Genomic DNA, 12,804 nt, shown 5'->3' on the forward strand with positions numbered 1-12,804 from the left:
TAGAAGCATAGATGGCAGGCCTGTCTTCTGTTGTTCTTAGCTTTAAAAGGAATGCTACTGATGAGTTGATCCATAGAATGTGATATTTATTATGAATTTCTAATATTCCTTACTGAATTAAAGAGTTTACCTTCCATTCATTCTTTCTTGTTAAGGTGTTTATAATGAATAAGTATTAAATTTTATCTAATGATTTTTTATTTCCATTGAGATTGTAATTTTATTTTGTTTTAATTTGTTAATGTAATCAATTTAAATTAATAGCTTTTCTAATCATAAACTAATGTAGTATTCTTAGGATAAAGTTGAGATAGTCAAGTATTTTTAAATATATTGCTATATTTACTAATGGATCATTTGGGAGTTTGAAAATAAGCTTATATTTGAATTAGTCTTTAATTTTTTTGTTATCCTTGTCTACTTTTATATCAATCTTATACTAATCTCAGGAATGGAATTTTAGAATTTTCTCTTTTTATATTTCCTAGATTTTGATTTGATGTTTTATGAATGTTTGTAAAACTCATATAAAAATGCTAGAACCTGGCCAGGCACGGTAGCACACGCCTGTAATCCCAGCACTTTGGGAGGCTGAGTTGGGCAGATCATGAGGTCAGGAGATCGAGACCATTCTGGCCAACATGGTGAAACCCCGTCTCTACGAAAAATACAAAAAAATTAGCTGGGTGTGGCGGCGCATGCCTGTAATCCCAACTACTTGGGAGGCTGAGGCAGGAGAATTGCTTGAACCCGGGAGGCGGAGGTTGCAGTGAGCCAAGATTGTGCCACTGCATTCCAGCCTGGCAACAAAGCTAGACTCCGTCTCAAAAAAAAAAAAAAAAAAAAAAAAAAAAAAAAAAAAATGCTTGAATCTAAAGTTTCAAAAAATTCGATAGATTTTTGACCACTGAAAATTTCTATATATTATTGAGTTCATTTTGTAGTTTAATTCCTCTAGAAATTATGTTTTTCATGTTTTTAAAGCAAGTGCCTGAAAATATTCATAGTAATTTTTGATACATTTTAAAATTACTTATCTGTGTTTGTGATTCTCTTTTCTTTCCTAATATTGTTTATTTGTGCCTACGTTCTTTTTCTTAATTAAGATCTTTATTCTTTCCAATATTCATGGCATAATTGTTGAAAGTGTTTAAGAAAGGCAGCCTGTTTTACATGAATTATTAAGTGCATTTTTGATGAGAAAAGTTTAATTTCTCAGAGAGCTGTGTAATCATGTCATTTAGGCTACAACTCACTAGTTTTTCATATTCTGATTGCAAAACAGTAATTTACTGGTTTTCATATTATGTTTTATATGCATTGAATTCCTTTAGAGTGGGGCTAATGTTTGGGTATTAGAAGGGTACCTTCTTGTTTGAATAAAGATTTTCATCAAATTTTTATTCGGGAGAATAATTTTTGAAATATATATCAAATCTCAGAAAAACTTAACATGTAGGCATCCTTAAAGGCTTTTAAAATAGGAATGAGGATCACCTACAAGAAACCCTAGTGATTAACTGTTTCATGTTTTGTGATGTCAGATGTAAGCAGTGAACCAGGCCAGCCTATATAGCTATTGCTGCAGCTGCACAGTCCAGCTTTCTTGGATTTACCTAATAACTAACGATGTCTAACATCTTTTAGTGTGCTTAATGCGCCTTTTTGTCTTTTTTATTCAAACATTTATTTAAATCTTTTTGCTTATGAGGTTTTTTGGTTTTTTTTCCTGATGATTTAGTTCTTTATGTAGTCTGGATACAAGTCCTTTAACAGATGTAGGATTTAAAAATATTTTCTTGGCCAGGCGCAGTGGCTCATGTCCGTAATCTCAGCACTTTGGGAAGCCAAGGGGGGTGGATCACCTGAGGTCAGGAGTTGAAGACCAGCCTGGCCAATATGGCGAAACCCCGTCTCTACTAAAAATATAAAAATTAGCCAGGTATGGTGGCACGCTCCTGTAGTCCCAGCTACTTGGGAGGCTGAGGTGGAAGAATCATTTGAACCCGAGAGGTGGAGGTTGCAGTGAGCCGAGATCATGCCACGGCACTCCAGCCTGGGCGACAGAGTGAGACTCTGTCTCAAAAAAAAAAAAAAAAAAAAAAAAAATTTTCCTCTAGTCTGTGGGTTATCTTTTCATTCTCTTAACTGTGTCTTTCTAAAAGAAGAGCTTTTAATTTTAGTGAAATCCAGTTTATCAATTTTTTCTTTTGTGGATCACACCTTTCTGTCATAGCTAAGATAACTTTGCTGAACTGAGTTGGGTCAGAAAGGTATATTTCTTGTTTTCCTCTTGTAAAAACTGTCCTTTGTCTGCTAAATTATCTTTGTGACTTTATTTAAAAAATAAATTGAGTGTCCATTTATGTGTGGGCCTATTCCTGGACTCTCTTCTGTTTCATTATGCTCTTTGTCATCTGTCTTTATACTAGTACCTCACTGTCTTGATTATTGTATGTAGTTTTATAATAGGTCTTTAAAAACTTTTTTTAAATTTTTAAAATTTTTGTTCATTCATTCATTCAGTCATTCAAACACCAACTCAAGCCAGATATAATAGATCTTGATATCAGATGGTGTTTGCCTTTTAGTTTTATCTTTTTCTGATTTGTATTGAGTATTCTAGATGTTTATATTTCCATGTGAATTTTAGTACTGGCCTGTCAATTTCTAAACAAATTCAGTGTTGTTTTATAATTTTAAATTTGTAAGTCGTGCCCATCTTTTGCCAGATTGATACTTAATTTTTTTCATTTTTTATGCTATTGTAACTAATAACGTGGTTTTAAATATTAATTTTCAAATTTTTTTGCTAGAATATAGAATATAGAAATATAGAATTGAATTTTGTATGTTGATGTTATATTCTGCAACCTTGTTAAACAACATCAGATTTTCAACATAGATTATCATGTTATGTGAACCAAGGATAGCTTCGCTTCTTTAATTCCAATTTGAATGCCTTTTTCTTGCCTTGGTCTACTGGCTAGAATTTCCAATATTGTGGTGAATGGAAGTGGTGAGAGAGGACATCCTTGTTTTGTTTCTGATATTAGGGGAAATATATTTGTGCTTTCACTATTAGCCTATGGTGTTAACAGTAAGTTTTTAATAGATGATTGGTATCAGGTTGAGGAAATTTCCTTAATTTCCTAGTTTCTGACACTTTTTTTTTTTTGAGACGAAGTTTTGCTCTTGTTGCCCTGGCTGGAGTGCAGTGGCACAATCTCGGCTCAGCACAACCTCTGCCACCCAGGTTCAAGTGATTCTCCTGCCTCAGCCTCCCGAGTAGCTGGGATTACAGACATGCACCACCATGCCTGGCTAATTTTATATTTTTAGTAGAGACGGGGTTTCTCCATGTTGGTCAGGTTAGTCTCGAACTCCCAACCTCAGGTGATCCGCCCGCCTCGGCCTCCCAAAGTGCTGGGATTACAGGCATGAGCCACTGCACCCGGCCATTTCTGACACTTATTATCAGGAATTTGCATTAGACTTTTGTTAAATCCTTTTTCTGAGTGTATTCAGATAATGTGTTTTGTAAAATTTTGTTTAAAAAAAATTTTGTTTATAGGAAGAATTACATTGATTTATTTTTTAATGCTAAACCAATCTTGCATTTCTAGGATAAACCTTGATTAATCATGATTTACTATCTACATTACATATGGTTGGGTTTGGTTTGCTAAAATTTTTTATAATTTTTATATTGGTGTTCATGAGAGATATTGTTCTGTAATTTTTTTTCTTACTATATCTTTCTCTGGTTTTGATATCCGGATAATATTAGCTTTATAGAAAGAAGTAGTCCTTCTAGGTTTTTTGCTCAGTGTGGCTAGAATAGGGGTTGGCAAACTATGGCTCATGGGTCACATCCTACCAACCACCTTTTTTTTTCATGGCCAGCAAGCTAAGAATGATTTTCCATTTTTAAGTTGTTACATTTTAAGTGTTATAGATATGTATACCTATGTAATAGCCTTGATTTTGCTTGTTGGCCTATAAAACCAAAAATATTTATTAGGAAATGTTTGCCAGTTTAATTGATTTTCATTTTTTAAAGAACCAGATTTTAGTTTTCATTGGTTTTTATCTATTTTTCTTTTTCTCCATTTTATTGATCGCCTCTCTGATCTTTATTACTTCGTTTCTTCCACTTAATCGGAGTTTCATTTGCTCTTCTTTTCTTAGTTTCTTAGGGTAGATGCTACAATATATAATCTGCAGTAAATCTCATTCTTTATATTTTTCATTTCAGACATTATGGTTTTCATCTGTAGTAGTTCAACTTGGGTATCTATTAAAATTTTTTCTTTCTTTCTTTCTTTTTTTTTTCTGAGATGGAGTCTCACTCTGCCACCCCGGCTGGAGTGCAGAGGCGTGATCTCGGCTCACTACAACCTTTGCCTCTTGGGTTCAAGCAGTTCTCCTGCCTCAGCCTCCTGAGTAGCTGGGATTACAGACGTCTGCCACCATGCCTGGCTAATTTTTGTATGTTTCATAGAGACGGTATTTCACCATGTTGCCCAGGCTGGTCTTGAACTCCCGACCTCAGGTGATCTGCCCACCTCAGCCTCCCAAAGTGCTGGGATTATAGGCATGAGCCACCGCACCTGGCCTAGCTATTAAAAATTTAACATCTTTTTTATATCTTCCCTGTCTCTAACTTTTGAACATATGAAATACAGTCATAATAACTGTTATTTCTATGGCGATTCTAACATCTGTGTCAGTTTTGAGTTGGTTTTGATAGATTGATTTCACTCTTCTTTATGGGTTGTCTTTTCTTGTATTTTTTTGTAAGCCCGGTAACTTTTGTGGATTCCAGACATGAATTTTACCTTGTTTGTTACTAGAAGCTCTTGTGTAATTTACAAATATTCTTAAATTTTGTTCTGGGATGTAGTTATGTTATTTTAAAATAATTTGATCCTATTTTGTCTTTTAATAATTGTTAAGCAGGACCTTAGCAATGTTTGGTCTGGGGTACATTTTCCTGCTATTGAGGCCAAATCCTTCTGAGCATTTTACCCAGCGTCCCATGAATTACGGTTTTCTAGTTTGGCTGGTAGGATCAGGAACTGTTTCTACCTAATCTGTATGAATGCCAGGTATTACTTCTTCTAATCCTTTTGGAGAGTTCTTTCCCCAGCCTGAATAGTTCCTTATGTGTGTGTGCTGATGAGTACTCTGCTGATTCCAAAATGGTACCTTTGCAGATTTCTGGAGTTCTCTCTCCTCTACAGTTCTCTCTTATTCAAACTCTTGTCTTGGTCTTTTTAGACTCTTAGCTCCATTTCTTCAACTCAGTGAATGTACTGGCTCCATCTGCATTTCCCCTCTGTACACTGTGGTCTGGAAACTCTCTGAATGCAGTAAGCTGGGACAGTCACAGGGCTGTCATCATTTGTTTTCCTTCTCTGGCGATCACTGCCCTTTGTTGCCTGATTGCAGTTTTATTAGATCATTGTTTAATACATCTAACCTGGATTTTGAGTTGTTTCAGGCAGGATGGTAAATGTCTTGGCTAGAAGTGGAAGTCTTATCTATCCGTATCTTTGGTATGGTGAATATGATAAGAAAGCATTCTGTTCCCTAAGTATTCAGAAAAGAAACCGTTCGTGCATATGGACTCTTTTCTGGATGGAGTTTGGAAAGAATAGTTCTTCTGTATTTTTTTTTTAGAGTGATTTTTCCACTACTTTTCTTTTCTACAGTTTTTTTTTCCACAGTTGGATTAGATTATTAGGTAATACAGATTACTAATTCCGTTATGTTTTATTAGAATTAGATTGGAAATCTTTGTGGAAAGCTACTGAAAAGATCACATGCTATTTTTTTCATGGCTGTTTTGCCTCTGATGTTTATTCCACCAGTATTTGAAGAAAGAGATAAAAAGGAGAACCTAGACATAATCTTTCTATTGTCAATTTTTCTATCACTAAAATATGTTCTGAAAAAGGACATTCCTGTCCTTTGGCATATTGCTGCCAAAATAAATCCCAAGAGATTGAAGTTTTATTCTATTTTCAAATTGTTTCCTAGAAACCAGCCACCCAATTCAGAAAGAGATTAAGAGCCAACTTGTAGAAACATAACTTTAAAAAACTATATACCTGGACATGCCTCATTTGTGAATGTATGCGTGCTCATAAATTGGGTAATTGTGCACCTAACTACTGTATTTTATTATTATTCACTTTGTGCTTATACAAATGAAGGCTTTTTCATTCCTATTCTATAGTCTTGGACACTCATGATTGGAGGATAGTTACTTTTTATGCTCTTGTTCAATGTTAATGCATACAATTTTACAGGAAATTATAAAATGTCTCCAATTACTTTGGTATAGCTGTAACAATAGCTACTTTATTAAACATGTATTCTGAAGTAGTGTAGGTAATTGACAGTTAATTTGGCTTTATCAGGTTATATAAAAAATGTTAGAGAAGCTATAAAAAAACCTTTTGTATCAGAGTGTTTGCATCAAAAGGCTATGTTGGCTGGGCGCGGTGGCTCATACCTGTAATCTCAGCACTTTGGGAGGCTGAGGTGGGCGGATCACTTGAGGCCAGGAGTTTGAGACCAGCCTGGCCAACCCAGTGAAACCCCATCTCTACTAAAAATGTAAAAAAATTAGCCAGGGATGTTGGTACATGCCTGTAATCCCATCTGCTCAGGAGGCTGAGGCATGAGAATCATTTGAATCTGGGAGGCAGAGGTTGTGGCAAGCCAAGATCCCATCATTGTACTCCAGCCTGGGTGACAAATCGAGACTGTGTCAAAAAAAAAAAAAAGACTATGTTGACATCTGAATTTAAGTTCTGCCAACTATAATTTAAAACTTAAGTTCCCTTAAACTGGTCTTGATGGTAAGAATAGATAGCCCAGACTTTTTGAGATTACAGCTCATCTCTAAAATGACAAAGCTCAGATATAATAATAGCCTTCATAAAATTTATTGCCAGACACTGTGCTAAGTACTTTTACAGACATTTCCTCATTTAAATAGACTTTGAAAGAAAAATCAGCTATGTAATCTTTAGGACAATTTTGTAAAAGGATCAATATATGTATGTATTAATTTCTTATTGCTGCTTTGACAAATACCACAAACTTTATGGCTTAAAACAACATAAATTTATTCTCTTAAGAGTTTTGGAGGCCAGAGATCTGAAATGAGTCTCACTGGACTGAAACCAAGATGTCAGCAGGGCTGGATTCCCTAGAGAAGCTCTAGGAGAGCATCTAGGGTATTTTTGTTTGTTCATTTGTTTGCCTTTTCCAGTTTCTAAAAATGAGTTCCTTGCTCATGGTTGCTTCTTCCGTCTTCAAAGCTAACAGCCACATAACCTTTTCCTCTTCTGTAGTAAAATCTTCTTCTACCTTCCTCTTATGAAGACACTTGTTATTACAAAATGGCTCACCTAGATAATCCAATCTCAAAATCCTTAATTATATATTCAGTTTCTTTTGCCATAAAAAGTAATATTCACAGATTTCATGATTAGGTTATGGGAGACCTTTGTTTAGCCTACCACAAATTTGTATTATGTACATCAAAGTGGAGTACAGTATACTGCCATAAGTCACATAAAAACAAAACAGGAACAAGTACAGTTTGGAATTAAGTTGAACAGAGAGGTTGATAATATAAGTAAAAGATATTGGATTGCTGTTCTGTGTTCCAACATTTTATATTATTGACTGATTGTTTTTGTTGCTGATAGAAATGAATAGAACAATAATCCTCAATTTTTTATTTTTATTTTTTCGAGACAGAGTTTCACTCTGCTGCCTACACTAGAATGCAGTGACATGATCACAGTTCATTGTAATCTTGAACTATGGTTCAAGGATGGTTTAAGCCATCCTCCTACCTTAGTCTCCTGAGTAGGTGGGACTACAGACACATACCACCATGTACCCAGCTAATGTTTTTATTTTTTGTAATGACGGGGGATTGCTGTGTTGCCCAGGCTGGCCATGAACTCCTGGGTTCAAGTGATCCTCCTACCTGGGCCTCCCAAAGTGCTGGAATTACAGGCATGAGCTGCTACACCTGGCCCAATTTTTTTCTAATATGTTTTATCTTCTACTCTTGTCTTTCTTTTTTTCTATATAAAACCAATGCTTAGTAGTCTAACGTCATGAATTGAAAGACAGATTTACATAGTCTGATATTGTAATTAATTTAGAAATACATTATATTTGATGTTTGAGCATGTCCTTAGACACATGTTCAGATATGCTTCCTTATTCCCTTTAAGCCTTTTGTTTACTTTTCCCTTCACTTTTGTTACTCTCAATGCTAATGAAGAATTAACCACTTTGCCACTGATCGTGGTACTCTGGGGATGAAAGCTCTAGAGGTTTGTTAACTCCTAGAAGATCATAGATTTCTGAAGTAGATTATTATTTTCTATTTTTCTTTATTATCATTTCATTGTCCATTTCATTGGTTAATCCTATACCTTTGAAGAGAAAATTCCATTTGATACTTCTTTTGTGCTATATGGTTCTACGATTTATGGAGTTTACAGTATAAATGTTTTAGAAAGTGAGCTTGTATTTTGTTGCACAGTTTAAAAGCTAAATGTTTACATTTTCTTCCCTAAACTATAGGATACCAGAAGGCCCCATTGATCAGGGGCCAGCTATAGGAAGAGTACGCGTTTTAGAAGAGCAGCTTGTTAAGGCCAAAGAACAGATTGAAAATTACAAGAAACAGACCAGAAATGGTAGGTGATTATACATTGTTTTTCCCTCATCAGTATATGGGCTTTAGCACAGATAATTGAAAGTTTCCTTTTATCAAAATGTTGGAAATGCTACAACTCTCTATTCTTTGACTGCAGGTCTGGGGAAGGATCATGAAATCCTGAGGAGGAGGATTGAAAATGGAGCTAAAGAGCTCTGGTTTTTCCTACAGAGTGAATTAAAGAAATTAAAGAACTTAGAAGGAAATGAACTCCAAAGACATGCAGATGAATTTCTTTTGGATTTAGGACATCATGAAAGGTACTATTCTCCTTTCACATTTTATTTGGGCTTTAGAAAAGATTATAATCTAAAAATGAGAAACAGACTTGTTAATCCATCTGTTGAGTGGTAAATATTAATAGCACCTACAATATTTAAGAGGAGAAGAGTACCTGAGGTCCCAAAGGATGGTAATTGCCAAGTGCAGTTCATCAACCAAAATATACCACCAGAAAGTATTAATTAAAATGTATTTCTAGAAATCTTTACATTCTAAATAAATTCTGAAGGTAGTGGTGCCAGCCAACAATACATTAAAATATCTTTCTATAAATGTTCTTTATGTATAATCAGTATTTGAAGTGGAGTATGCAGTTTTGCATTGCAGTACATTGGAACTCATAGAGAGTCCTATGGTTACATTTCTAATTCAAACATTAAAAACTTTAAAATAGCATTTTTTTAAGGATTTCTAATGAAAGGTTAACAGGATTTTTTTTTTATTTAAGTAAAAAGGAGCATTCTGTTCATTGTTCTTTCATTAGTTGCTGGAAAGAGGAACCTGAGATCCGCCTAGTTAAATTTGTTTCTCCTATGCACACATTGCTAAATAATACGAAGTTTATCTTCCACAGAAAAGAAAACATTTTGGTGCTGTTGTGTTCATGCAGAACAAAATGTATCTGAAAATCATTATAAATACAGTGAAACCTGTCTTTAGGCCTATTATATTTAAAAGTCTATGTTCCCAGTAGGATTCTGATGGCAATTACCGTCTCATTAGTGAACAATAAAAGAAAAATTGTTGTATTAGCACAACCTACTACTGTGAAAAGAATTACCCCATACAAGTAAGAGATTTCATATTTATTAACATCAGCAGCAATATTACAATGATTTTGAAAAATTGCTTGGTTGTTTTAGGTGAAATTATAAATAAAAATCTGTCTATTGGAATCATTTTAGCATTAATGAATCTACAGAAATATGATAGCATGGATTTCAAGGGGCAGTAAATTATTAGGCCACACATTGGACAGACTTTTTGATATATTTAGCCCAGCTTGCAGTCAGGCCATACTTAGACCACTAAACCAAATGCTGACTAATTCTGTCGTTAATATTTCTCTGCCCTAAAGCTGATTCTAGGCAGGAAGCTTCTCTTAAATGGGATTTTGTGCTTGTGTTCTTTGCTTATCACAGTTTTGTAGGACAATTCAGATCTGAAGAGAATTTGACTTGGGTAGACTATGCTGTATGTAAAGGAGAATTTTGGCCACTGACTTCTGATGGAATGTTTAATTTTAAGATTTGAGTAATTGGGCTGGGCATGGTGGCTCATGCCTGTAATCCCAGCACTTTGGGAGGCTGAGATAAGAAGATCTCTTGAGGCCAGGAGTTTGCGACCAGCCTGGCCAACATGGCAAAACCCCATCCCTACTAAAAATACAAAACTCAGCCAGCCATGGTGGCGCATGCCTGTGATCCCAGCTACTTGGGAGGCTGAGGCCCATGAATCACTTGAACCTGGGAGGCAGAGGTTGTGGTGAGCAGAGATCATGCCACTGTACTCCAGCCTGGGCAACTGAGCAAGACTCTGTCTCAAAAAAAAGATTTGAGTAATCAAATAACTTGAGAATTTAATTTTCCAGTCTTTTAAAAAATTAATTCATATATATATAAATATATATCTAAATAAATATATATATAAATATGCATATATATAAATAAATATATAAATATATAAAAATATATATAAATATATAAACATATATAAAATATATATAAATATATATATAAAAAATATAAATATAAATATATATATATATATAAATACATATTTTTTTAGATGTGGAGGTCTCTCTGTGTTACCCAGGCCAGTCTTGAACTCCTGGTCTCCAGTGATCCTCCCTCGTCAGCCTCCTGCATAGCTGGGACTACAGGCATGGGCTACCATGTCCAGCTGAATTGAAATAATTCTTTAAGGAATTATTTTGTAAATATTAATATAATTTATGTATATAACTTGCATATGTTTTGTGACCATATGTACAAATGAAAAGTGAATATAATAAACGGGCCCCTGAGAAACTGATATAAATCAATTTTCCATTTTTTTTTTTGTTGTTGAATTATTATGATTCCTTACAGTGCCATTTAGTATATGTTAAATAATGGTAGTTCATTGAAAACAAAAATGGTAAGTAAGGGTACCCAAGTCAGTTTATTTTCCTGTCTTTAACAGAAATGACAATGAACCTGGGACATAACTTCATAGGGTAGTAATTTAACTCCAGGAAGCCAGATTAGAATGCAGTAATACAAATAATGAGCAAAACACAATTAAACATTAGAGAAATAACCCTTAAACTGATGGACGTACAAATAGAAAGGACTTTTATTATATAGAATATACTCTTTTACTGACCATTTTCAAGATCCTTAAGTATAAGAATTAAAATCAAAACAAACTTTTATGTTTTCCTCTGGTAATTTTTATATTATACAAAAGTCCATTTTATTTTTACATTGGCTCAAATTATAGTGTATAGGTTTCTAGGTCTGTAGCTGGGACCATAGTCAGTGAGGCTGCCACCTGGGTATGGGCCTGCCTTCGTAAAAGAGCCCTCCTGAGTCTTGGGCTCTGTTAGGGTTTTGCAGCCTTCTACCTGGGTTAGAAGATTATTAGCAGATTATTGAACTTGAGTAGTTCATTGTGGGAGCCCCTGATTTGTAGCCAAATTTGACAGAGTGTGGGTACCCTGGCCACTTTGTACTTGCGATGGCATCTGAAGTGGGGTGTAGTATTATGGAACTGAGAGGTCTGGGCTAATTCTGGGTAGTTTATGTCACTACCTAATTGGTGTCCACAGAGATTTGGAGAATTATCTGATGTGGAAAACGCACACATTTGGTGTCAGAAGTGTTCTGTGGTGAAAAACAGATCATAATAGTAGTAGTAATACTAAGGGCTGCTACAGTTGCTGGTCTTTGAGAACTACAACTACAGACTCCCTGTTTCTCTTTGTGAGTTCACCACCGATGCCTGTGTTTCCTGGTAAAAATCATATTTCTCTGTAGGTTAGTGACCCCATCAGTGAGTTGTGGGGGGAAGATGACTCCTTTGTTGCCCACTTGAAGCTGTTCCCTAGTAGTCAGGGCACCATGTTTTCTCTTCTGGAATCTGGCTCCTGTTGTTAATCACTTGCATTACCAGGCATTAAAATGCAGCCAGGGGGCCAAATATGATAAGTTTGATCTAAGATTCAACTCACCTGAGATTTTTAGCAAAATACTATTTATTTACCTGATTGGCCTTGATAGCTAGTAACTAGTAGAGCCTAATCTCTGCCTGCAGCCACAGTTGAGTAATCAACTGGTAGTAATTGGTAATATTCTTGGGCTTTTAGAAGCTTTTACAGGCTGTTTTAAGAATTTAGAGGTGTTGATGGTGTAATAAATTTCGAGTAGCATATTAATTATTATCTGCTATATTGATATCAAGTTTTAGCATCACTAGATTTTTAAATGATTATTTCATTCTAGTGATTGCATGTGACCATTCTTCCCAATAATACAGTTAAATATACTTGTAGCTTTTGATATCATTGATCATGAATTGACCCTAGCCTACCTCTTTGCAGTAGAGAGAATTAAGCGGTTTAGAGTAAGTATTTTTGCCATTGTAGTTTTACTATTTATCTAGTATTGTAGGTTCAGTGCTGTGGATTTATGGCTGAACCTATGGATTTGTTCCTGTTTTTTTGTTTTGTTTTGTTTTTTAGATGTGTACCTCAACCTCTAAGCATATCATGGAGTCTT

At 34.9% G+C, this 12,804-nt stretch overlaps 1 protein-coding gene across 5 annotated transcripts in view; it reads left to right on the plus strand.

The window, feature by feature from the left end:
* FUT8 (fucosyltransferase 8) overlaps positions 1-12,804 on the plus strand; it is a 381,361-nt gene that overhangs the window by 202,946 nt on the left and 165,611 nt on the right. For 4 of the 5 annotated variants that reach the window (XM_030812303.1, XM_030812283.1, XM_030812287.1 and 1 more), the window contains 2 exons: positions 8,626-8,741; positions 8,859-9,021. In XM_030812303.1, coding sequence (XP_030668163.1) covers positions 8,626-8,741; positions 8,859-9,021 — 279 coding nt within the window. Of the gene's footprint in view, positions 1-8,625; positions 8,742-8,858; positions 9,022-9,737; positions 9,834-12,804 lie in introns of all 5 variants that reach the window. The other variant, XM_030812313.1, reaches the window with a different exon arrangement.

This window comes from Nomascus leucogenys, chromosome 1a (genome assembly GCF_006542625.1).
Source record: "Nomascus leucogenys isolate Asia chromosome 1a, Asia_NLE_v1, whole genome shotgun sequence".
Classification (NCBI taxonomy): Eukaryota; Metazoa; Chordata; class Mammalia; order Primates; family Hylobatidae; genus Nomascus; species Nomascus leucogenys.